At 43.7% G+C, this 27,655-nt stretch overlaps 1 protein-coding gene across 3 annotated transcripts in view; it reads right to left on the bottom strand.

The window, feature by feature from the left end:
• Positions 1–27,655, bottom strand: part of ABLIM1 (actin binding LIM protein 1) — a 329,116-nt gene that overhangs the window by 172,591 nt on the left and 128,870 nt on the right. Inside the window, exon 1 of one of the 3 annotated variants that reach the window (XM_082423397.1) lies at positions 12,667–12,882. The exons of the other annotated variants lie outside the window; for them this stretch is intronic. Within the exon in view, the coding sequence (XP_082279523.1) occupies positions 12,667–12,682 (16 nt within the window). The 5' untranslated portion in view covers positions 12,683–12,882. Of the gene's footprint in view, positions 1–12,666; positions 12,883–27,655 lie in introns of those variants that run through there. 3 annotated transcript variants of the gene reach the window in all.

Here is a 27,655-nt window from a genome sequence, read left to right as displayed (position 1 = left end):
TCCTCCCAGACCAGGGCTCGAATCCGTGTCCCCTGCATCGGCAGGCAGATTCTCAACCACTGCGCCACCGGGGAAGCCCTGCTTAAATTTCTGACTCAGAAAAAAAACAAAAGCTGAAGGAACGAGCTTACTGGAGGACCAGTTTCAAATCAACTCTGGCTAAGCTTCTCTCTGAATGAGAACCACACAAAGGAGCGCCACTTCCAGCTGAACTGACCCGGGGCCAGGAGCGGAGGTGGCACCAGAGCCTTGGAAAATCGAAACGCAGTGTTCCCAGAGCAGGACATGACACAATGATGGGAAGAAGCCAGCAGGGGCTGCTGCAGAGTGGGTGGACAGTTTCCTCGGCAAGAATCCTGGGCACACCTGGCTTCCGGCCTCCAACATTTTAAAACAACCATTCTTATAAGGTCCACATGTTCCTGCACCAAATCAATATCAGCCATCTCGTTTCATTCCACAGCAGAAAGATGAACTAGTATCACCAGTTTGCTTGCCCAGGGGACGCGGGCTTCAAGAACCCAGCCAGTAGAGCTCCTTGGTGACGTTCTATCACAGGACAGTAGGAATGACTGACCACAGGAAGCCACTCGCGTGGTCCCGGAGCAGGGTGGCATGACACAAGTTTACAAGGCCTTGCTCTGCTTGAGGTGAACTGGGAAGAGACTGGCCAGCAGAAATGGGTGGCTCCTTAGCTCACCTGTCTAGCTCTGTTTACTTGCCCGGGTGCTGAAACTAATTTGATCACTGAACTCCATCCCAATGAAAACGTTGTCCCACCAATTTTACTCAGTCCAGAGGCACGGTGATAACAATAGCTGCAAAAGCAAACAAATACTGAGCTCTTGCTAGGTTATTTTAAATGCCTTATCGGTATTGATTCAACCCTCACAACAGCCCTGTGAAGTTGGTACAACTGATGTCCTTATTTTCTGATGAGGAAACCGAGGCACAGGCGGGGTTAAGTGACTTGCCTGAGGTCACACAATTAGTAACAGTGGAGCTGGGATTTTAACCCAGGCAGTCTGGCTGCAGAGCTCCCGCTCATAAATGCTATGTTTCCAGGCAAACCTATAACATCCCGAAGGCTTCGGGGATAATCATACAAAGTTACCAAGGTAAATGGAACAACTGTACCACAAGGGACAAATGAGAAAGAGATGAACACATACAGGGAAGGGTTTCACAAGTTCAGGCTCCGAACCTGCCTCCCCTGAAAATCCCAGCCGAAGGTAGTTTGACTGTCTCTCCAGCCAGCTACAAATTTAATTATTCTCATTGGCTACATTTTCGTTTTATTTTCTCTGCGAGGGATCTTGGTCATTCCCTTTGGCTCTGGGTTGTGCACCTACCCTGCTACTTAAATAAACTTTACAGATCAACGGACCTTCGAGCAACGTTTTTGAGCTTTTTATACAAGTTATGTCATTGAAATGAATCCTGACAATAAAGATACAAAGAGGGTAGTATGGGTTTTCTCCCATATGTTTTAATTTTTATCAAAGTTTAAGAAACTGAAAAGGCTTATATGCATAAAAAACACATATACTTATAATGCACGATGGCAACTGCCTGCCTCACCTCTCCTCCTGCCTCTCCACCCTCACTCCTCTGTGCTCACCACAAGCAGATGCGTTCAACTTTCGGTGTTTTTCCTGGTCTTCATCGCTCTGTTTCTTAGTCTTAAGAAATTCTTACGGCTATTCTTATTGCTACATTCTCCTACCAACTCAGTCACTACTTATTAATATCTTGTTCTTACTAATATGGCTAAACCACATTTTCAGTTAACTGTGGTCAGTGCTTACACTTCGAGAATGTAATTATCGTTCGACTAGAACCTGCAGTGCAATCTGTGAATAGAGACCCTTTCTTGTACAACTTTTTTTTTTTCTCCTAATGATGATGTCATCATTTCCTTTTCTCCCACTAGCCTGGTTTCTGATGAAGAATCCATCATTTTTTTTTTTAACAGTTTTTGTTGTAGATCTAACCAATAATCCTTTCCAGTGCTCAAACTTATCAGATAACTTATCAAACCTCCGCACCCGGAGAGAAAGGTGGGTGTTCTCAGTGCTATTTTCACTGAAGAAAAAAATCAGATCTCACACAGGTGAGGAGCTTGGCTCTACGTCCTCTAGAGACATGATTCATCTGATACCAACCCCAGCATTCACTCCCTGGCAGCACTGCCTCTGGGGAAAGAAGATGTCCAGGCTGTGGCTGCACAACTCCAGGGGGGGCCGCTCCCCCGCACGAGGATGAGAACGGGGCCCTGGAGGGAGGTGACACACAGATCCTGTGAAAACAGGGAGCCTCCCCACCTCATCTTCAAATACTGCTCCTGAGGGTCTTGCACTGCACTGGTTTCCCCACCCCTGGTAGTATCGTATGGGACACTCTCTGTCCTTGTAGGTTGCTGCTCTCTGTCTGGCCTTGTTTGTTTGATTCATGTTTAGCACCTGGCTTCTCTGCCTACCTATTATGCAACCACCACCATATCAGTGCCACCTCACCATGGTCCCTGGGCTTTCATGTTAAGCACGGCCTTTCCCTAGGGCTCTCTCCATCACTGCCGCACCTTCCAACGGCAAGAAGCCACTCTGGTGCTCTTGTTTCATAGTCCAAGCTCTTTTTGAGTCCCGTTGCATCTTGCAGGGGTGCCTCCAACTCAAGGTAGGAGTGATGGCAGACACACCCAGAACCCAAAGAAAGGTTATGCTTTTCCTGCTGCACGGGAGGCTTGCTATGACAACTCACCTCTCAGACATTCCAAGGGAGGGGTGACCTCTCTCCAAAGCCCCTACGTTATAATATTTCTTGAAATACTCTGATATGTCAAAACTGAAGGCTATATAGCACATGGTGCCCAACCAATGGAGGTGAAGAGCTGTTGCGTTGATGATGGGTGACGTGGTACCTGACACACTGCCCAAGCCCTGAACTTGTTCTACTCTCCCTGGTTGTGATGCAAAAACAAGGGGACCAGGCGAGCAGAGAGGTGATGTGGAATCATAGGGGGAAATTCTTCTAAATGAAAAAGTCGTTCCAGAAACGTCAGGCTTAGATGCTAATGAGGCCTGGATGGGGGTCTCCTTTGGACTTTCTGCTGAAGTTCAACCACGTAGCATTTTACTCTGAATTTAACAGCTGGGTCAGTCCTTAATTGACCCAAAAGATGACAAGCACCCCAAAAGAGGACACCAAATTCTGGCCAACTTCTGTTTAGGATAAAATGATCACTAAAAGATTCCGAAATTATTCTGTCAAAACTTTTCCAGTTGCAAGTAAAGAAATCCAACTTAACCAAAATAACCAAAATGTACATATTAAGCACTATTGTAAGTGTCCAGGATAGAAACATGGTTGCCCAAGAGAGTACCTTGTTCTGTTTCCATCCAATAAAACTTTAGTTAGTGTAGATGTTCTAAACCAATGGTTTTCAAACTTCAGGTCTTGACCCAGTGAAACAGCATATCGGTTCAATGGATCATGACCAGCTTAGTTAAAAAAAATAGGAGAGGCTAGAAAAGAGCAGAGAGTAAAGGTTAAGTATTGCTTCATGTGACTTTTTCTGTAGCCATTTGTATGCATAAGTGCACAAGTCTTGAGTCTTGATGAGTCAAAATGGATTTCTTACTGTGGGTAGGTTTGGTGAGCGCCGTGTTAAGCCCCAGACCGCAATCGGAAGGCCCTTTGGCTGAGTCCTGCCCACAGACATGTTTTGTTTGGCCTACACAAAGATTTTTTTGAAGAGAAAGTTGAATCATTTGCCAACATTTAAGCATCTGGAGATTTTATATAAAAACCCCTATTTCTAGTCACTCTTGGAAATTGGAAGGCCTGGCCACGTGGCCTACATGCCTCCATTCCTAGTTTCGTGGGAACCAGGATAGAGCAACAGAGTGGCTTTTTGCTGTAGAGGGGTCCCTGCTGTCCAGTCTGTCCTAATCTCCATTCATTTAGGTCACTTGCCTGATTCTTGGAGGCATCTGTATGTACAGCCTTTGGTTCTAACCAACCTCAACTCAACCTGACCTGCAGAGCCCTCCATTTACCCTTCCTCACGTTCACTGCAGTCACGTGACCAATAGTAGTTCCTGCCAAACTCAGCTGGCTGCGTTTCCTTCATTGCTTCTGTTCTGCCAACTGGAAACCTTTCTCTCATTTCCCCTTTATCCACTTGTTGCACTCCTGTTCGACCTTCAAAGCCTCGCTTGCCATGACCTCCCAGGAGAATTAATCACTCCCTGCACTGCAGCCCCATATTACTTTGAGTTCTCTGCTGCATACATTTCACATTATATCGTAATCATTTCTGTGTTTATGTTCCTTGCTAGAATGTGAGTGCTTTCAGGTCAAGAACTACATTTTATTTGTTTCTATACCGAGACTGCTCGTCTCTTATTAGGTTCTGAATAAACATTTAAACAAGGATAACCACCTCCCGCACCCATACGCATCCTTCATCCACTTGTTAGTTCATTCAACATTCACTGAGCACTTACTATGGAGCAGACACTGTATACTGAGTACGAATTGAATTAAACACCATCCCTACCAGGAAGAAATTAACAGAACCCGCCAAGGTCAATCTTAAATGCTTCCTTTTCTGTAAAGCCTTTTCTGATTCATTTGAAACACTAACTCTTCCTTCCTTTGAACCCCAAGAGAATACCATTTATATCCCTTCTGATCACCTTGTGTTGCCTCTCTTTTCAATCAGCACCCCTCCCAACAATGGCTAATTCATTAACCTACTGAAGGTAGGACCTTTTCAGTGTATCAGGTTACCCCCGAAATGTGGAGAGTAGACTTCAATAAATCTGTGATGCGCTCAAGAATCCCGTTGCTATGGTTCATTGCTTCAGGCTGGGCTCTTCACACATGGCAGGACAGGCAGTGTCTTCCAGTTGAGCAGGAACAGCACCACTGAACCCAGTCCAGAAGATACCATTCCCACTGTCGGCCTTAAAACTGTTCCTCGATGGCTGTCCAGACAGGGCTCCCACGAGTGGCACATAGCAATCCAGCTGACACTCATCTAGCTCCATGTGTCACTTAGGGGACCCTTCATGGACCTGGGAACCCACAGCTCCTGCCATTTTTCTGAGGGGTACTCAGCCCTCTCTCTCATTTCCCATCAGATACTCCACGGTGAAATAACCGTGCTACCTTTTTCTACCATTCTCTGTTTGTCTTAATTTTTCTTAAGTTTCTCCCTGCACAATGTTTCAATTAGCATTGTGAATACAGACTGTTGAACAATCAATATTGTTGAATGACAAGACAGAATCCAGACATCTAGAATACAGACCGATATAGTGGAGGTGGGTGAAATGCTCCAGGTTTTAATACTATGTTTTAGCTCCTCAAAGACTCTCCTGGCTCCTTTGAAACTATCTTTTACAAAGGATTCCAAAAAGGTGTATGAACCCCAGTAAAAATGTTCACCTAACCCTTCGAGAATTAGGAATGATGGTTACAGAATGGCACTCCTGTGCCTTGACTCCCTGCCTTCCCCAAGTCAAGCTGAACGCCAACTCACTCCCAGGGAAAGGCACCTTGTAACTTCCTCCCAGGCCCACTCTCTGCCCATCCAGTGTCATATACTGACAGCAGTCTCCTGGCCACTCAGATCTCCCAGAAGGCCTTTTTTTAAATGAACTATAGCTTCATTCTACGATGTAGGAGAGTCAGCGCGAGAACAATGCTCTTGGCCTTCTCTTTGCTGTCTGCATTGTAAGCAAGATCAATTAGCAAAAGAGAATGGAGAGGCTACTTATATAAAAGTTCTCACTTCTCTGCATGGAAGGCTGATCATTTTACCCACAGAAACCATGGATTACCTAGACAGTGTCAGAGTATGGTCCCCAGACCACAAGCGTCAACATCACCTGGGAATTGCTAGAAATGCAAAACCCCACGCCCTTCCTCAGACTTAACTGAATCAGAACTCTGGGAGCAGGGCCTAGACATCCCTGTTCTTACAAGCCCTCCAGGTGGTTCTGATGCCTGCCAACAGTTGAGAACCACTGCCCTCGATAGTCATTTCCCTGGAAGTCTTAAGAAAACCAGCATCTTCACAGTTAAGTCCAAGTATTCAAATAAGTCAGCCTATTGGATTGCAATGGGACACAGAAACTCAACCCTGGGGCCCCCCAGGGCACACTGGACCATAATAGCATTAATCATGTCAGTGTGAACACAAATGCAACGTTTCAGAGGAAAGAGGTCATGCATACAAATATTCACCCTCCCCACTGTTAACAAAATGTGCCCTTGAATACACAGCTCCTGCCAGTTTGGGATAAACATACCTCTCGGTATGAGTCACCATCAGACCAACACACAATGAAATAGGAAGCTGGGCTGGTTTCTAGTGTGGTGTGCCCAGATCAGGCTCAACCACAATGGGAAGAAATCCTGCACCACTCACCCATCACTGAACCTTCTGAAAGGTCCTCTGGCTCTCTAATGCTGGCCCAGGAAAATACTCAGCATTTCGGCTTTGGCACACGAGATGCAAGCACTATGAGGGCCCTCCTGCTTGCCTCCCAGGAGCTGTGAATATGACGATGACACAGAGGAGCCCCCCACCCCCCACAGAGAATCGGTGCACAAGATTTTGCTCTTGGAAGGGTGAGTCTCACTGAGGATGTCTTTTCTGCAGGACTTTGGAAAGTCAAGTTCTTGTTCTTTAAAAAAGGGTTTCTCCTAAATGCCCATCGACAGATGAATGGATAAAGAAGACCACCCATCTCAGTGGCCCAACCAGCTGAGACGTTCTCAAGAGCGGGTAAATTTAAGTCATTGTGTTCCTTCTCTCAGATTTCTTTCCACATTCAGCCTTAAGTCTAATTGTGGAAACAAAGTCTTTTTTTGTTTTCTCTCTGGATAAACATTTTTAGACATCAGTGAGTAAGTGGCAGAGGGCAGGGATTTGTTGTGATTTTTCTTTTTTAATGTGAAGTTCTTTCCCTTAGCGTTAGAAATCCCATCACCCAGACAGCCCTTCGGTTGTGAAGAAAACCGGAGCAGAGCCATACTTCCTAGTGAGAGTAGTACAATTTCATTTATAAAACAGTAAGAGAAATTCACACTTGGTTTTTTTTTTCCTCTCGAGTGGAATATGATGACAAAACTGGATCTCCTCTCCCTCCAAAGATTCAAAGTTCACAACTGAGTTGTGTGCATAAGTCACAGATCAAGACAATGTATTCTGAAGCTTAGAGCATCGTGGTGCCTCCTTAAATCAACAGCTTCCCTTTAGACCTTACTTAGGAAATATCCCTGTCATTGGTGTCCCTTGAAAAGCTTGTGGCTTTTCAAGTTAAGGATAAATGAAGAACCTAGACAATTCCAGGCGCAGGTAGGGGTGGGGTATGAAGCATCAACCTGGGAAGCAGGGTTGGAAAACTGAATCTAGGATAAGCTATTTTACACCAACAGGGGGCCTGGAAGGCGACTTGGATGGATAATGAATTATTATACTGCAGAGAACGATCTGTTCTCAGACTTCCCCAAGGATGGAACAGAAATGGGTTTTGATTACATTAGGCAGTGTGCACGCGCCTGAGTGAGTAGCGTCTGTGTGGGTGTGGGTTTTGGGAGGAGTGGGAAGGGGCGGAAGAACAGATACCATCAGAGGCAACAACATGTGGCAACCCTAAAGGTTGTTTGATAAGACAATATATGAAGTCAACAACTCCTTAGGGAGAGACAGACACTCTTCCTTAAGTCGTACAGGTGATGATTAAATTGTTGTATAATTTCTCTGGTGTTTACTTAAGTGCTCAGAGTAACTCTAGAAGAATATACAGAAGGGATGGGCCTTTGTAAAGCACTGTTAGGAAGCAGAACTTGAGTTAGGTCTTGGGCAGATACAGAAAAGGAGACTATATATATTTCTCACCAGGACAGGAGGGGCAGAATGACCCAGGATGGAGAAGGAAGATACCTCCATGATTATTCAAATAGGAAAAGTGTGGGGGGAGGTACCGTAAGTACATTTAGCATAGATTCTGGAGCCAGATAGGCCTGGGTAGAAAATCAGCTCTTCTACTTTCTAGCTAAGTGATCTCTGGCAAGTTTCTAAACTCCTGTGAGCCTCCTCTTCCTCATCTGTTAAAGGGGAGGAGTACCACTGACCTTGATGGTTTCAAAGATTAGAAACAATGTACGTAAAGCTTTCAACACAAAGCCTGCCAGTTAGTATATTTTCAATAACTGGCAGATTTAATAGTAACATTAAAAGCAAAAACAGAACCTAGTGGCAGGGCAGGAATAAAGATGCAGACGTTGAGAACGGACTTGAGGACACAGGCGGGGTAGGGGAGGCTGGGATGTAGTGAGAGAGTAGCATGGACATATATACACTACCAAATGTAAAATAGCTAGCTAGTGGGAAGCAGCCGCATAGCACAGGGAGATCAGCTCGGTGCTTTGTGTCCACCTAGAGCGGTGGGATAGGGAGGGTGGGAGGGAGGGAGACGCAAGAGGGAGGGGATATAGGGATATATGTATACGTATAGCTGATTCACTTTGTTATAAAGCAGAAATTAACACACCATTGTAAAGCACTTATACTCCAATAAAGATGTAATTAAATAAAAGCACACACACAAAAAACAAGATTGTCTTAGATAGGGGTGGGGAGGAGGTAATTTCAGTACTTGGGGAGAATCCTCAATGATTAGCAGGAAGGCTTGAACTTTACCTTGTCACTCATTTAGGTTTCTGAGCTGGAAATATGATGACATCAGCATCCTAAGAGGATTGCTTTGGTGCCAGTCTGTAGGACACATCTGAGACCCAGTACACCACTGTTCTCAGAAGTTGCTAAGAAACAAGATTGCTCCGTGTGTGTGTGTGTGTGTGTGTGTTTGTGTGTGTGTGTCTCATATACCTGAATGTCAGGTGGAGGGTGAACGTCTCTCCACCGAGGGTGAACTAGAATGAGTTTCACTGGGTCCTGCTCTACCTTAAAAGCAAGTTGGGTGACTTCCCTGGTGGCGCAGTGGTTAAGAATCTGCCTGCCAACGCAGGGGACACGGGTTCGATCCCTGGTCTGGGAAGCTCCCACATGCCATGGAGTAACTAAGCCAGTGCACCACAACTACTGAGCCCGCATGCCACAACTACTGAAGCCCATGTGCCTAGAGCCCATGCTCCACAACAAGAGAAGCCACCACAATGAGAAGCCCGCGCACTGCAACGAAGAAAGAGTAGCCCCCGCTCGCCGCAACTAGAGAAAGCCCACGTGCAGCAACGAAGACCCAACGCAGTCAAAATAAATAAATAAATAGATTTATTTAAAAAATAAATAAAAGCAAGTTGGGTCATCTAACAGTGACAGAAAACTTCTGAGAAACAAAATAAACAAAAAATGATGTGCTCAAATGTAGAACTCTGTTTTCCTTGATGTGACTCCCTTGCTGCTAAATTTTTATCCTCTTACATGATTTCCAAACCATAAACCCCCCCTTATTATTTAAATAAATGAGTGTTTACACAACGTAATCTCTAGTATTTGCTTATTCTTGTTTTCTCTAACAAAAAGGAATAATAAATCCCTTTTGTGTTCATTTTTAAAACTTGCACTAGAACACACATAAGCTAGACAATTACAGTTTTTAAATGAGTAGAGTGGGCTCTGGAATTGAGGTTGATGAAAGTGTATTCAGAAAGACAGATACTGACTGATAAACCCACAAAATCTCTCCTGCTTCTTTGTTACAGGACACAGCAAGGGTAAGACGCCGTTGAATGCGTCAGAGAAATAACCATTTCATCAAGATTCCCAGATCAATAAGTCTCTGCAACTGGAAATGGGTGGGCAGGAGAAGAGAAGAGAATGAGGGTCAAAGCATGTTGGCAAATGTCATTCCACACTTGTAGAGGTGTGATCTGCCAGCATGCTTTCTTTCCTGTCAGTGTCAATCCCAAGCCGAGAGATACATGGAAACTTTACCTAGGAGAGAAAATGGTGGCACAAGTCAGTGTGAGCTAAACCACCTCTAAGTGGTGAGCAACAGGGAATCTATGTCACTCCTTCAGAGGGCTTCTCATATTCCTCAGGATGGATGCTGCCGTGATCCAAGCTCGCTCAAGGCTGATTCGTGTCAGCTCCAGGAGAAAGGAAGAAGCTGGGCCTCTCTGGCAGCAAGAGGAAATGGAGAGGACTAGAAAGGTCTCAGAATCAAGCAGACACAGGCTCTGGAACCAGCTCTGACAACAGGGCAACCTGTTTCAACTGTGAGAATCTACGATGGGCAGGCACCAAGCTATGAACTGGAAGATTAAAGATAGAGACACAGGGCTGCTTCTAAGAGGCTCGCTGTCTAGTGACGGAGCCAGTGGGTGTCCACACACTGTAGTAAATGCAGACACTGAGCCATGTTCCGCTTTGATGGAACACAGAGGACGAGCGCTTGGTCCGATTACCCGCTGTGTGATTTTGAGCAATTTACCTACCTTTTCTGAAGCCCAGTTTTCTCACTCTAGGATGAATGTCTGGACTACGTGCTTTCCTGTGCCCTTCTCTCTTTAAAAGCTATAATGAAATTCCTTTCTTTCCATGGAAGCGCTTGTGTACCCACCAAAAACCCTGCCTTCCCCTGCTGTTGGCTGAGGTCAATGCAGTCAGGAAGCTGGGAGACAGAAGTGGAGACTGACACAGACCTCAAAATAAAAAAGGAACAGCCTTTAATCAGTGGCTAAGGGCTAAGATAATACTAGTATGTGACCTCTCGGTGCCCTGTCCAAAGTGTTCCAGTCAGAAAGTGGCTACTGACTTGTAAAGCAAATGTGAACACAGGCAATCCGAGCTTTGGGAAGTCTGTAGTGACTTAAAAAGAGCTGCTATTCGGGGACCACTGATCTATAATACATTCACCACATACAAAATGTCTGGAGCTTCCTGGACCCCTGGGGGATGGAATCGGGAAGTGGCTTTTACCATCCCCTTTCCCATCACTCATAAATTACTCCTGTTGGGGAAACAAACTCAAATCCATTAGCAATAGAGATCAGAGCCAGGTTGTTTCTCTCCTCTGTGGGAGAGGTAAAAATGAAGAGACCTGACCTTGATTAAATGTCAACATCTTTATCTCTTACTCTGAGGGTTCCTGGTATTACCCCAAAAAGAGAGGAAACATTATTAGAAGCACCTATATTCGCACCAAACCATTCCACTCAATTACCCCTTAGTCCATGAAAAACCAAAGCTAAACAACGTGATTTATGAAAGATACACAGGAGCAGAATGGATAGAACAGAAGCTGTTTCTCTTTGTCCTAAGGTGTGGTCTTAACACACTTAGCTGTCATGATCCTATTTCTCCATCCATCCATTAGCATAATAAACCTGAACTGAGTTTCCAGCAATAGGGATCAATTTGAGTTCAGCACGTTCACCTAATATTTATTCCCTGTAGGGGCTTTACGAGAAAGTAGATAAAGATAAATCACTGAAATGTTCAAGACAGCCCCCAAAGAGCAGACATCTGTGTTTATGGAGAAAAGTACGTCCCCAGTCAGAAAATGTGGTAGAATAAATCCAAGCTTACCCAAAAAGCAAAATTAAGTGGTGGTTACTCACACTATCAAATCATGTTGTAAAGGTCCCGAAGACATATTAAGAGAAACAATCAAGCCATAGAAAATGATCAAAGAATGATCCTTTTAAAATACTATCTACCTATCTATCTATCTATGTATCTATCTCTCATCTATCTATCTTATTCCTGTCTAGAAGGTCTAAAAGGATGCACAGTAACTATTAACAATTTTGCCTCAAGAGAGAAAGGGGAGTTGAGGTGTACAGGGTAGGGGCAAGGGGATTTCACCTTTCACTCTCTAGTCTCCTGTGACATTTCACTTTTCTTAACGTAAGACATATTTATATATTACTTGGATAATTAAAATCAAACACTGTTGTGCTCTTTTATATTTCCCAGATAAACGAATAATTTAAACTACAATTCAATTCTGAAAGATTTAACTTCCATTTCAGGACCACGCCCAGTGCATAAACACTGCACACCTGTGCAGAGCATGACAGCCCTCTCCCTTTTTACTTTCTTCTTAAGACATAATCTGCCACCTTTGACATGTTAAGCATCCTTTAAGGTGTTTGGAGGAGTGATTAGGGATGCCGCTGAAATGACAGGTTATTAAGAGTGGCACACCTGGAACCTTTAAGACAGCCCACTTCGAACTTCCAGCCATACAGCTAGGCTTGGGCAGATGCCAACACAGCACAGACCTGGTAGAAGGGTCCTTTCATTACACATCTTCATTAATTTATTGATTTGGGTGGGGGTAAGTGAGGAAGAATGGAGGCTAGGATGAGGGCAGGAAGGCAAGGCTCAAACACAACCGAAAATTCAAAATGCAATGTCAGGCAAGAGAGACGCACGCCCGGGAGCTCGGCTGTGCAAACACTCCAGAAATAGGATGTGCTTCTGACGACGCCGTGGCTAAATGAAAGGTTCTTGATGAAGTAAGTCTCCGTTCTGTGGAAACACGGACACCACAGTACAGATTCTCACACCAAGAACATGTCTGCCCGGCTTTCCACTGATCATCCCCCATTAGGTGGCCGAGCCCTGCAGCACCAGTCCAACTTCTGCAACCATGCACAGTGATCGATATTTATAATTACCTTTCTCCTTCACCATGGCAACCAGGGCCTTTGGCGAGCAGCACCGAAGGAAACAGGAACAAAGTCTAGGAGTGGGAGCGCCCCTAGGCAGACAGATCGGCTGCGGCAGAGGCAGCGATGAAGAACCGGGGCATCCACTTGCCAAGTCCGGGGCTTCTTTCTAAAATCCCGCCCCCTGTCTGGAGGGCCGAGCTCCGGTGCCCGCCCCAGCGATCGCTGCCGAGTGGTGGCCGCGCCCTGCTGGTGGAGGGGGGAGGGCGGGACGCTGCCCTTCGGCCTCAGCCACTCACTACAGCTGCTGCTGTAACAAATGCAAAATTCCAGTGTCCTAATCTCTGGTCACTGACACCACGTAGCATTCCTCGTGCCGGGAAAACGGGCATCAAAATGCTCCGGAGCCCTGGCCCCCTCCCGGGGTCTGATAAATGATTGCCAGAAGAGGGGGGCCGAGGGGCAAGCCAGGGACTGTTCCAATAAGTAAAACTAGTCAATTGTTAGCTTATTAGTCTCCTATTACTGCTGCTGTCAATTCAGCTTCTTTCAGACCAACTGAATAAATAAAATTAGCCTTGGCGGCTCATGCAGCTCAATATCAAAAAAACATACAACCCAATCCAAAAATGGGCAGAAGACCTAGATAGACATTTCTCCAAAGAAGATATACAGATTACCAACAAACACATGAAAGGATGCTCAACATCACTAATCATTAGAGAAATGCAAATCAAAACTACAATGAGGTACCACCTCACACCAGTCAGAATGGCCATCATCAAAAAATCTACAAACAATAAATGCTGGAGAGGGTGTGGAGAAAAGGGAACCCTCTTGCACTGTTGGTGGGAATGTAAATTGATACAGCCACTATGGAGAACAGTATGGAGGTTCCTTAAAAAACTAAAAATAGAACTGCCATATGACCCAGCAATCCCACTACTGGTCATATACCCTGAGAAAACCATAATTCAAAAAGAGTCATGTACCACAATGTTCATTGCAGCTCTATTTACAATAGCCAGGACATGGAAGCAACCTAAGTGTCCATCGACAGACGAATGGATACAGAAGATGTGGCATATACATACAATGGAATATTACTCAGCCATAAAAAGAAATGAAATTGAGTCATTTGTAGTGAGGTGGATGGACCTAGAGTCTGTCATACAGAGTGAAGTAAGTCAGAAAGAGAAAAACAAATACCGTATGCTAAAACATATATACGGAATCTAAAAAACACAAAAAATGGTTCTGAAGAACCTAGGGGCAGGACAGGAATAAAGACACAGACGTAGAGAATGGACTTGAGGACACGGGGAGGGGGAAGGGTAAGCTGGGATGAAGTGAGAGAGTGGCATGGACATATATACACTACCAAATGTAAAACAGATAGCTAGTGGGAAGCAGCTGCATGGCACAGGGAGATCAGCTCACTGCTTTGTGACCACCTAGAGGGGTGGGATAGGGAGGGTGGGAGGGAGATGCAAGAGGGAGGGGATACGGGGATATATGTATTCGTATAGCTGATTCACTTTGTTATACAGCAGAAACTAACACACCATTGTAAAGCAATTATACTCCAATAAAGATGTTTAAAAAAAAAAAAGTGAAAGGGTAACCTTTCTGTTTTTATAATAGAAACTGCAATTTAAATCTATGCAAGTAAATTTGTGTTAAATTCCTACCCCCCAAAATAAATAAATAAGTAAAATTAGCCTTGGTAGAAAAATAATGCTAGTGATGCCTTCAAGTTCATTTTTTTCAACTTTTAGGGTCCTGGAGGTTTAATTACAATGAAAAATGAATAATGACATTTGATTTGTGATTTGCCCTGCTGCTCCCTGACCCCTTACCTGAAATGGGAGGAGCAGGGGACCGACCGGACAATGAGAGGGAGCCTGGGAAGAGGCTCTTTCAGGATTCAATTCCTCATCCAGGATCAAATTCAGGATCAAAGTAAAAATCTGAGTTATCCAGGTAGGATTCTGACTTCCCCCTTCTCCTTGCTTCTTTAGAGTTTTCTAGACAAGCCCCTCTTGGGTTGTGTATATGTGAGGGACAAACCCTCCCAGCCACAAAGTGAAGGGCAGTCACCCCCGCACCGCTCACCAGCCTAAGCCTGATCTGGCAGTGGCAGTGAAACCTGACAAGTGACAAGGCTTTTGATTTCTGACCCACAGGAGCACACGTTGGTCTCACGGGAGCAGGTGACTTCCGGGGGTGGAGGCTGGGGTCACTAAGCCGACGCCCACCCCATTCCAGCACCTGTCTCCAAAACCCAGATCATTTGCTTGCTCTCCCCACCATGTGGGAGAGATGTGATGAGCGAGAGACACAAAGGCAGATGCCGCGGCTCGGAGAGAGCAGCAGATGGGCAACCCGTCCTGCAGAACCAGAACGCACAGCCAGGATTCGACTGTTTTACTGGAAATATTGTACCGTGTTGGGTCTAAGAGAGCTGGGGTAACAGAAAGGAATGAAGTCAATCAACGTGCCTCATCTTTGCCTCCGAGGTTGTTTATAGCTGAAATGACGTTGGGCGGGGCTGCTTTTCTGCCGGGTAACAGAGGCAGAGCTCAAGCAGCTGTGACATTCCTACATCTGTGATTCAGGGCTTTACTATTAATAGCCTGGGCATCTCTGCCTGTAAGAAAGGGCTAATAAGGCCCCTCCAACCCATGGGTCGTCATTTCTATGACACAAACTTCTCCCACGGTCCTCCCTGCCCCCACCGCAGCCCCATAGGGTCATGTTTTTCCTAAGTCAGCAGCCAGCTGGAGTGTAAGCACTAAAGAGCCTTTAAGCGGCTTCTCTAACCTCCATTCATAAATAAGAGCCAAGCATGAGAGCAGCACGACCTCAGGTCGAGAGGGATGGGCAGGGCTCGAGAGCAGGAGGGGACAAGCCCTTTCTATCCCCGAAAGTTCACGGGCTAGCACTCCACAGTCTACTTCTCCCATCCCTAACACCCTCAGAGCCCGCAAGGAGATGCGGACAAGCAAAATTAAACTCAGAGAACTGGAATTAGTTTGGTGCTGTAAGCCTAGCAGGTGAATTTAGTTTATTATATTTTTGCTGCATAAATAGATTAGCACCTCACTGAGGCACTCCCTCTCTCACCCTCTCTCTCTCCCTTCCCGCCCCACACCCCATGGAATGTGACACTAAAACACCATTGTGTTTCTAGTCCAAACCAGATCATACATAAATATTCTGGATACTGTAAATGCAATTAGTTCAATTTCTCTTTTATTCAGGGTGACCATTTTTAATCCTGAGATTTCAGTTTATTAACCAAACTGATTTATTGCAGCTCTGAACCTACCTGTATACCTTTGTGGATAAACTGCACAGAAACCCTGGTTGAGGAAGGCTCACTGGCCGCTTTGGAGACTACGCCAGCAGAGTAACAGCTGGTGCCTACTCATTTCCAGAGAAGCCTTTTGCAAAGGAAAATACTACATAGTGGTTCAGAGACATTGCCCCCCTCCTGTGTTTTCCATGGAAAGAATTTTCCTGTACCACAGTCAAAGTGAATGAGTCACCAGCATTTAGTTGCTAAACAACAGTCATATAGCTAAAGTCCCCCCAACAGTCAGACACTGCTACTTTAGGATAAAAGCATCCACTCTACACTTTTAAGATAACCAAAGAGGGTATTACTAAAGTTATTTTTGGAATGTGGCAGAGTAAAACCAAATTGTTTTTGTCTCCGGCCTCAGGGCCAAATAATTAAGAGCTTTGAGAACAGAAGCAAAGCATAGATATTTTCTACTTTACAGTTAGTTAAAGCTACAAGAAGTGCAGCAAAACAAATGAAGGAAAAAATAAAAAATGTACAGTTCATAAGACAGCAGGACTTTTTATTCTTATTTCTAGAGAAGATTTCCAAAGGACTTATCTCAATCTCATTCCACTCAGATGAGATAAGACTTCATGATACAGACACCAACCCGTGGGTTCATTTGTTGTTTTATTCCCCCAAACTGACTCACTGCCGCCTTGTCATTCACTCACAAAATGAAGCCAGGGTTGTCCACAAGTGACCAAAGGACAGAAACCATTTTGTTGGAGAGAAAAGCTTTGTGAGCACACAGCCACTCTTGGCAAAAAATCAAGAGTACATCACTTCCAAAGAAGCCATGCCAATTAAGAGGGAAATGTGAAAACCAGAAAACAAGCAACCTGATGGAGTTCACATCCTCACTGCTCTCTCCTACAGAGCCACAGATTGCCTATGGCCTGTGCATCCACAGGGCAGGAATTTCAGGACCCCTCCATGGCCACCCATCCCTCAACACCTTTGGACTCACTGGCAGAAGAGTGCTCAAAATCCTCTCTAGCAGAATCCAGCTGAAGGAAAACTTGAGAATGAGTCTGTTATTTGCTTTCCATTTAATGTTTACATCTATCAACCTCACTGCAGACATGTATGGGGCATCTACGGTACGTCAGGTACTGGGCTGGCAATACCAAAACAGGAAGAGAGAAATCACTGCTCTGGAGTTGCTTACCATCTAGTGGAGGAGATGCTCACACACACAAACTCTCAACCCAATTAGGAAGGTGGTAAGACAGAAGTGGGGGGACTTCCCTGGTGGTGCAGTGGTTAATAATCCACTTGGGGACACGGGTTCGATCCCTGGTCCGGGAAGATCCCACATGCCATGGAGCAACTAAACCCATGCGCCGCAACTACTGAGCCTGCACTCTAGAGCCCACGAGCCACAACTACTGAGCCCACGTGCCGCAACTACTGAAGCCCAGGCGCCTAGAGCCCATGCTCCGCAACAAGAGAAGCCACCGCAATGAGAAGCCCGCACACTGCAACAAAGAGTAGCCCCAGTTCGCCGCAACTAGAGAAAGCCCGCGCACAGCAACGAAGACCCGACGCAGCCGAAAAAATAAAAAGACAGAACTGGGTGCACAGGGTGCAGAGCAGTACTGAGCCCAATCTAGGGAGTCAGGAGAGGCTTCTAGGAGGAGTAAAGAAGTAAGAGAGGGCTGCCAAATGAAGAAAGGGGGAAAGATCATTCCATGGCCTCCTCATGGGACAAGAAGGTATCAAGCTCACTGTTCAAGGGGAATGGGGAGAGGCTCAAACTAAGGCCAGGGTGGCAGGTCACGGAGGGCTCTGAATGCCACACTAAGGACGTTGGACATTAGAAGTGATGTGATGAGAGTCTCAAACCTGAGCTACCTATTTCTTTACCAATTAAGTTCAAAAGACTTTGGGCGCATTTCAAAGTCTGCTATGATGTGTTTCCAACCATACTGCCTCCTTCCTCCAAATTGGATTGTGTTGGTGTGTGCATGTCCCATGTTTAGCAGACGTGCCCACAAAGTGTCTATGTTTATTAGTGTACTTAAATATTTCCCTGAGAAATAGAATAAAATGACAGCCAGGCACATCCCACACATAGCATTTTAAGTAGCACAAACCATTTGGGATTGGCTTATCCTCCTGGAGTAATGGATTCATGTCCACAATGAGGCTGTGAGCTCCATGAAGGGAAGGAGGTTTTCATGCTTTGCTAGACTCCCAAGAGTGCAGCCTGCAGACCTCCAGGGATAAAAAAATACTAGGGGTGCTTTAAATGCATACACCTGGTCCCATCCAAGGTCTGATGATTCAGATTTTCTGGGATGAGGCTTCAGCTGCACCAGCTCCTTAAGTGATGAAGGACTACTGACTGGCCTAGCACATTGGCCTGCATCACAGGAAGTAAATTAACATGAAATTTACAAACATAGCTATAGCCCATGCTGCCACATCTAAAAAACAACCTCCATCTTCTCAGTTGGCTGAAATAACAATCATCCTGACATTCACTGCAATCTTCATGAAAATTTATTAGTAGTGATGATTCCAAAGTTTCCTACAGTCTGATACAAACTCCTAAATGTCTGATCCCTCTTGATCCCACTCTCATGTTTTCAACGGAGAATTCTTAGGATTTTTTCCGTGTGAATCTCACAGAATCAATGCCCAGCAAAGTTCTTTTCCATGAGTTCTTCAAGTAGAATTACTTTACATTTGTATCCAAAACTTCCCCGTGGTCGTTCTCAGAAGCCAGTTCTGAGTTTGGACCTAAACAATAGGTTGCAGCTTAGGAAAAATTACTAAGGTATATTTAAAGCTCTCTATAAATAATCCACTAAAGATATAAACTGCAGAGGGAGCACAAAACAAGCCTTTTTCCTGAAAGTGTACTGGAACCTATTACTGGAATTCAAAGGATCTTTTGATAGTACAGTTTCATGAATTTTAGCCTAATTTCAGGCACATGAGAAGTTCACAAGAAGTACAGAAATACCGTTGAATTACTTGGGGAAAAAGGCCTTTTTTTCCCCTAACAATTTACTATTGGCTTTGTCTTTTCCCCTAATATTTTCTAGGTAGAAATACAGTTACTAGGAAAGAAAAACGGTCATTTCCTATCATCTGGAGCTGTGATCCTTTCCTAGCAACACCCCCTTCTTTCTGGTACTTAATGTCACCAGTGCTCTGAATTTTACTACACTGCAATGAAGGATTTATATGTCTATTTTTGCAAAAGATTGTGGGCTCTCTGAGGGAAGGGATCACATGTGAATATCTGTATTCAAATAGTGATAGGCACAAAGTAGGAATGTGATATTTGATAAATTCTAAGGAATAAATATCACTGGCTTACCATAGTAAGTCAAAATGCTGGCTAAGTATTCATTTTTTTTTTTTTTTAAATTTCATTCTTTCTTTATTTATTTTTGACTGTGTTGGTTCTTCATTTCTGTGCGAGGGCTTTCTCCAGTTGTGGAGAGCGGGAGCCACTCTTCATCGTGGTGCGCGGGCCTCTCACTATTGCAGCCTCTCTTGTTGCGGAGCACAGGCTCCAGACGCACAGGCTCAGTAATTGTGGCGCACGGGCTCAGCTGCTCCTCGGCATGTGGGATCCTCCCGGACCAGGGCTCAAACCCGTGTCCCCTGCATCGGCAGGCAGACTCTCAACCACTGCGCCACCAGGGAAGCCCCCTAAGTATTCATTTTTATATCAAAAAGGCTGATTTAAAAATCTTATTCAAGTAAATTAAAAGTAAATTCAGTCTCTTATATATAAATCAATTTAGTGGTTGCTTGAAAGTATTTGCCAAGATGCAAACCAATAATTCACCGTGGGGAGAAATGAGTTGAAAGGAACTTAACCAGGTAGCATTTTACCAAGTCTCCGTAATAACTAATCCTAAGTACCACTTTTGTCGCCATTTACAGGGTGCTTATTATGTGTCAGCTACCATTCTACTCTCTTTACATTCATTTATCACCTCATTTAATCCTCCTAACAACTGGATAAGATAATGTTATTATCTTTACACTTGAGGGAAGAGGCTTGTCAGAATCCAAAGCCATGGGCCCTCCCTTTGCTTTGTTGGGTCTTTTGCTTTACTGGGTCTTCATTCCACAGAGGTCATGAAAGAGTCTCCCTTCCCCTGTTCCCAACTACACACACACACACACACACACACACACACACACACACAAACATTTTTTGAGTCAAGATGCACTCAATGTACATCAACTTCTTTGGCGTTTCCAGAAGACTTGATACAATGGAAATGATGTTCCATTTTGCCTTGTCTGTATAAAATGATCTTCTCTCCTGATACCTTATCCTTCATTGGCTCTTGGACTTCTTATGATAGGACCTGCCAGGTGAATCGCATCCCCTTGGCCTGTTGGGCTCATCCTTGGCTGGACAGGGGAAGATGGTTTGCCCAGATCCACATTCTTGAGTCTTTTAAGATGCAATTCAATCATCTACCCTGTCTAACCATCCTCAAGGAACAGCATTCCTGTGGTCTACATAGAGAGACAACTAAAAAAATTTTATGGGAGGTGGTCACAGAATTTTTGCAAAGTTGACAAAGCCTCCATTTGCTCCCTTCACTCTAATTAGGCCCTGGCACACTCCCAGAAAATAACCTCTCTCACATTCTCCTGGGACATTTCAGCCATCGTCTGAGGGACAGGCCAAATAAAGCATGCAAAGTGCATGGCCATTAGTGCATGTGCTGCCACAGGAAAAACAGCACTGTCACCCAACACACGTCTCTGTGAGTTCCTCCAGCTCTCAGGACAAAGAGAAAAGGGACCATGCAACCAACCCTCTGGTTTGTGAAAAACTATAACTTGTATGAAAAAAAACAGGCATTAGCTTCACATTGAGATGAAAACTAAAGTCCTAAGGCAGACTTGTCCAAAGTTACACAATTACTTGGAAATGGCCAAAACCCCTGAGGTCTTACCTCCTACCTGTGGTTATTTTGTCATGCTAACTGGCCACACAGGCAACCTGATCAAACAGCCAGGATTTGAGTGCCAGCTCTGCCACAGGCTCAGGGACCTCGGGCATGTTATTTTCTCTCTGGGTTTCAGCAGTCTCACCTGTGAACGGTAGTAACATGCTCCACTTGTGAGGCTGTGGTGAGGACAGGGCTGGCTTCCTGGGCGCGCGACCTGGGAAGCTGTGTAGGAACCTGTGCTCAGATGGGCCGTCCATTTGGTTTAATGCTCTGCTCTTGTTATACTGAGATTTGCAAGAGTTTTATCTTTGAGCTTGTGTCTTATAAGTGAGGTTGGATGGGACAATGGAGCATGTGTGTGAGCAGACAAGAGAGGTACAGGATGTGTGTCTGCCATTCCTGCTGCCCCCTTCACGGGTGGTATTTGCGATGCCCCCTGAGATGCCAATTCCAGTGGACTCGTGATGCATGGGAATTCAGGGAGTGCAAGGAAAGTGTGTCACATCTGCGACTGAATAAACAGCAGCACTGAGAGGTCACTTTCCATCCAAACCAGAATGCAAAAATGAAGGCAAGGTGTTCAAGGAAACACAAACGACCAAGGGACCCTATCATATCCTTTCTGACTCATGTTACTTCCCTATTTAGCCAACCACTTACACTGAAAATGATGATATAGAAGCAAAAGGAAAGATAGGACAACCTACTGCCCCCTTTCCCTTCCGTCCTTCCTTACCCATCAGTAAGCCAAAGGTAGAGAGTGTCGCTAGAATGCGCATGCATCCAAGAAGTGAAATAAAAACAGTTGAGCTATTTGGGTGCAGAATTCCCACGCTTCTGGAAAGAATGAAATAAATATGCATCTGCGATCTATGAAATATAAATTGTGCAATTTCACAAATGAGTTCAGTGCTCTTATATTTGCGTTTAAAATGAGCGGTGCACAGTGTAAACATGAAAGGTCAAACTTCATGTCAACAATTTAAAATTTTACTTTATTTAGGACAACATTAAATAGCAAATAAAAACATTATGACAAGGTGAGAAAGCGTCTGTGGAATAAAGAAAAAAATCTTCATATTGTAGTACCTTTAATGGCACTTTATTCCTGCACTTTGAACGAGGGGTCTCACATTTTCCTTTTGCACTGGGCCCTGCAAATTATGTACCTGGTACTGGGTGAGGCTGAAAGAGGCTCTCTATGAAATGAAAGTGCCTGGCATCCAGAAGGAGCTCAAGGAAGGTAATAATGATTGTTATTACTTAGTTTCTCACTGCTTCATCAATTTACAACAAAAACAGGATAATGGAAAACTGTAAAGCTCAAGTTTTCAAAACCATTTTGGGCTATAGGGAGCCTTTTCATATCAAATGTGGGGAATTTTACTTACAATGCCTTAAAGAATTTAGACCCCCTCCTGATACCTTGACACATGACCTTTGCTGCCATATGAAAAAGGCAGTGTGAGGCCAACCATCCAAGAAAGACTGGACTTCAGTGTTAGGAAACCTCCCCAGGAAGACAAAGTTAACCTCAGCCCACTCATTCATTCAGGAAATACTTACTGAGTGCTTACTAAGTGTCAGGAACTGTTCTAGGTGCTGCGATATTGCTGTAAGGGCAATAGACAAAAATCCTTGCTGTGATGGAGCTTACATTCTAGTTGTGTGTGTATGTGGTTGATATAATAAAATATATACGTAAACTATATATATATATATATATATATATATATATATATATATATCATATGATATAGATGATAGAAGTGATAAGTACTATGGAGAAAAATCAAGTCTGGAGAAAAATCAAGGCTGGAGAAAGAGTGTTGGAGGAAGGAGTTGTGGTTTGCAGTGAGTAGCCGAGGAAGGCCTCTTTGAGAAAGTGCCATTTGCGCAAACCTGAAGGAGGCAGGGGAGTAGCCGTATGGATATTTGAGGAAAGAGCATCCCAGACAAGTGAACAATAAGAGCAAAGGTCTGAAGGAGGGAGGTGACCTGGTGTGTTCAAGGAGTGAGAACCGGAGTGAGGTTAGAGAAGAGGAAGAGTTAGGCCCCTCCCTATCAGTCATGTGAGGACCTTGGTTTTACAGTGAGTGAGGTGGGAAGCCATTGGAGGCTCTGAGCAGAGAAAGTTGCATGATCTGATTGTCATTTCCACAGGATCCTTCTGGCTTCTGTGTGGGACGAGAGTGAAGGGGAACGGGCACAAAATGTTGAATTAGTGCATGAAATTTAAAAAGAGCTCATGTGTGTGATGATGACACAACAGAATGAGATGAAGAAAAAGATTATACAAATAAGAGGTGGAAACTGAGGACCTACTCAGGATCAACAGGAATAAATGAAACATCATTATTAAATGAGACATCAAAGAAGAGAGCAGACACCAATAAATATCTAATTCCTAGGATAGAAAAAAATTTGAGATGATCTCAATGAATGCAGAAGAAAGAGCCTAAAACAACGAGAGACAATCAATAGATGTGCAAAATAAAGGAAACGAAAAAACTTATGTCCCAGAAGTAGAGAATTTAAGAAGCAGAAGATATATTCAGAGATCTAATACACAAGAATTTCCCTGAAATAAAGATAGATCTGAACTTGCAGATTTAAAGAGTGTAGAGATACTATTTTAACAAAGTTTGATACAGAATGCTAACTCCAGGTCTTACCCTAAGCTTTTGAACTTCAAAGGATATCATTCTCCATATATCCAGACAGAAAAAGCCCATCACTCATCAAAAGAGAAAAACTCAGGCTGATCTCAGACTTCTCAGTGGCAATGCTAATGCACAGAAGACAGTGGAGCAATACCTGAAAATCTCGGGGGAAAGAAAGTGTGTGTCCCAAGAACCTTTCACTCAGCCCAAATGTTGTTCAGACATAAAGGCAATGGACAAACCAACCACAAACACAGAGGTGGTCAGGAAATACAACACCACGAACACTTCTTTGGAAAACAGCTTCACATCAACATCTAGCCAATGAAGAGATGAGTGAGATGAGTCAAAATAAACTCAGGAATGCAAATATTGTAGTAAAAGGACTAGCAGTGAACAGTGAATTCTATTAAATATGAAACTGATACCCCAATTACTGGATTATGGTTATGAAAGAGAATGGGAATGCTCTTTTGAGCAAAGAAAGCAAAGAACAACATGAAAACAATATTATAACTAACAAATATCAGGAGGTGGGTAGAAGAGACGTATGAGAGAGATACTGTCCTTGTCTTCACAGCAGGAAGAGATGACTTGCACCAGAGAGTCCAAGATTCTTGATCTAGGCATCTCACAGAAGCACCTGAAGTCACATCACCCAATTGCTTCATCTTTGCTTAGAGATTATGCAAAACCTAACCCCTGTTTGTCTACTTCATCTCCCATCACTTGGACTTGGTAAGGCAAAGGGTATCACAAGGCAAATGTATCTTCAGGGTTCTAAAAGGGAATTAATACACCTTTACCTTTTTACTGATTCTTTCTTTTTTTTTTTTCAGATTCTTGGTTCAAGATCCAAAATTGTTTCTCATTTATTTATATCTAGGATTTCCATAGTATCTTTCCTCCAGAGAGGTTGATGAATGAAAAAGAGATGACACACTGGTTCCAAGGATACCCACATAGAGTTTTATTTTTCTTTCCAGTTATTGAGCCTGCATATTTAGGAAAATGCCATGGAATTTCTCATGACAAGACTTTCATTATCAACATAGAGTCACTGCCCAGAGGTAATGATATGCCTTGGGGGATGCTTGCCCTAATCATTACTCTTCTGTCCCCATTCAACCCCTCTTCTGAGTGGGCACTGAGCAATATGACTTCACACTTTGGCTGTGACTGACTGGATCATAAGTAGACACTGGGTGGGGAGGGGGGACCCATACCTCAGCTGGCCAAGCACTTACAATGTATATCCTGCCTTGAGAAAGAGGAGCTGGGTCAATTAGGTTTTCACTTCTGGGACTCTGAACTAAGAGTCATATAGAAAAGTCCTAGTCAGGGGCTGGTACATGTATTAAAAGATCAAGTAAGGCCAGGCCAGGGGCAGGCTTCATAGAGACATGTGGATACCAAAATTCCAAGGGGTAAAGTGTCAGAGGAAGCCAGTTGGGAGGGAAGAGAATAGGACATTCCCCAAAACTGAACAGATGGTCCTGGAGCAGCCTGGAATCCTATGCTTCCTGAGGCCTGACTGCTCAGCATTTCCTGGATTCCTATGAGACCTCTCTATGTTCTTACACATATACATTCCTCCTTCTTTTGAATGCTCGTGTCTCCTTGGCATTCACCTCTAAAAGTCAGACCTGGTTCCTAGAAACATCAGATGAGTGAGTTAATGCCCCTGGAAGCAGATAAGTGCTTCTTCCTTCAAAATATGTCAATAAGGCTACTTGGATTAACTCTGGTCACAGGGGTCAGAACAAACAACTGTCTCATAAACCAATATGCCCCCAAATGTCTTTTAACTGCAGTTATGTTTTGGGGAGAAGGATGTGATTTATGACATTTATCAAGCTCTGTAGAAATGAATCATTTTATAATAATATTCTACTTACATATATACATGGGCTTTCATTTAAAAAATTTAAACAGTTTCACATTGCTACAATTGCACCAAAGATTGTGCTAGTACTATATGCCATATGCCACGTTGGCTGTATTTTTGAAAGAGGTATAAAAGGTAGTTTTATTCCTTTCTTCCCTTCTCACCATTCCCCAGCAAGATAGAAAACACTCTGCATATGTATTGGATTTGTTGAGGTTTGGGGAGATTGGAGGGAGGACAGGAAGGGAAATATTTAGAACTTAAATTCTTCTTGGTTTTGGATTTGAATTATACACTATATTTTTCCCTTCCTGAATAAAATATACTAAGAGTGCTGGGCATTTACCAATACGCTTCATTGGCCATTAAATTTACACACAGAAAAAAGCAACGAAGCCATAAAAACAGCATTAAGCCATAACATCACACAATTGAAAGCAAAGTGGGCAAAATTCAGGGAAGAATGAAAAGAAATTACCACTGATTCATTAATTATGCATTTACTGAACATCTATAATACATAAAACTTCATAAAGCTGACTGATATATAGATCGAAGATGCCTAGATTAAGCCCTCAGTGAGCTTACATTCTAGGAGGGCAAGTAGCACAAGTACTTAAATAACTTTAAGGGGAAGTAGAAAGGGATTGGAATCAGAAGTACTGAGAAAATGCTATAAAGGTTTGAAGAAAGGAATGCTTGCCGTTTAGCAAAAGAGATAGAGGAAAGCTTCAAGTAGAATATGGTCCTCCCCAAATACAGGAAGAGTTACAGAAAGTTGGTTGGGCTCAGCATCTTTTCACCAGTTGCTACAGACAGGAAATGAACTAGACCACTCCTGGTATCCAGATAAAAGCGCTAACCAAGAAACGTGTTGAAAGTAGCTTCTCCTGTCCTCTTTAAAATCTTAAAATAGACCAACTGAACCATGATCTATGCAAGATCAAGTTCAGTTGAAGTATTACTAAACAAAGTAACATCACATAGTATTTCCATCAATGATAATATTGTAGCAATTGATGACTTCAGTGATGGGGCAGCTAATTATTAAGTAGCCAGTACCCCTGCAACAGGGCTGGCTACCAACTGGTTACAGAGTTTGAGTGTCACTTCAAGGACAAGTTTGGCCTGAGGAAAAGATAACAGATGAACATATCCAGCTACATACTAAAACCACATGATAGCCCTTCAGGGAAAAGAGTGATATGAAACAGAACTGGGAATTGTCCCACACAAAGAGCAAATGTTAAACACCCTAGAATATTCTAGTGATGTCAAAAATGACATTACAACATGATCCGGGGTGTGACAGACATAAAGAGAGAAAGCTGGGTGCTGGCAGTGGCTCCAACTATTTGTCTTTTCTTCCCAAGCCCATCTTTATCCACTGGGGACTTTATGTCATGAGAATGCTCCCTCTCCACTGGCCCACATGAAAACCTCTGTGAGCTGGATTTTTCTGGGCACTGTGAGTCAGAACATCTCTGACATCCTCTGATTCATTTCAGTTGCTATCTATGGCTACAGAACTTGGATGAGGAAAGATCTTTAAACAGCAACCAAACAAAGCTTGGGGGTTATCCTAAGGCACCTGTAGCAGGAACAACAAAACCAGCTAACTAAAGTCACCGAGTAAAGATCCTACCTTCCTTTATGTAATATGTTTGCAAACCTTTAAGTTGTAGGTATACGAGGTTTTGAAGATTAAGATACAGGGTATAAACAGGCATGAATGTACACATGGGAGTTTTCACTTTAATGAAAACCGGTCATTTCATATTTGGGGAATAGTTTTGACTTAATTTAAAATTGTATTAAGGGCAATTTTAATGCAAAATAGTGTAGTCCCTGGGGAAAACAGTTTGACAGTTCCTCAAAAAGTTAAACATAGGGTTAACATATGACCCAGCAATCCCACTCTTAGGTATATACCCAAGAGAATTGAAAACGTATGTCTTATGTCCGCACAAAAATTTGCATACAGGTGTTCCTACCAGCATTATTCATAATACCCTAGAACAGAAACAACCCAAATGTCCATCAGCTGATGAACAGATAAACAAAATGTGGCGTATCCACATAGCCATATAAAGGAACGAAATACTGATAACATGCTACAACATCGACGAACCATGAAAACATTATGCTAAGTGAAAGA

The sequence above is a fragment of the Balaenoptera physalus genome, assembly GCF_965194825.1.
Source record: "Balaenoptera physalus genome assembly, chromosome: 14".
In the NCBI taxonomy this organism is placed as follows: Eukaryota; Metazoa; Chordata; class Mammalia; order Artiodactyla; family Balaenopteridae; genus Balaenoptera; species Balaenoptera physalus.
The sequence above is the reverse complement of the archived record's forward strand: the minus strand, read 5'-3'. Positions and strand labels throughout refer to the sequence as shown.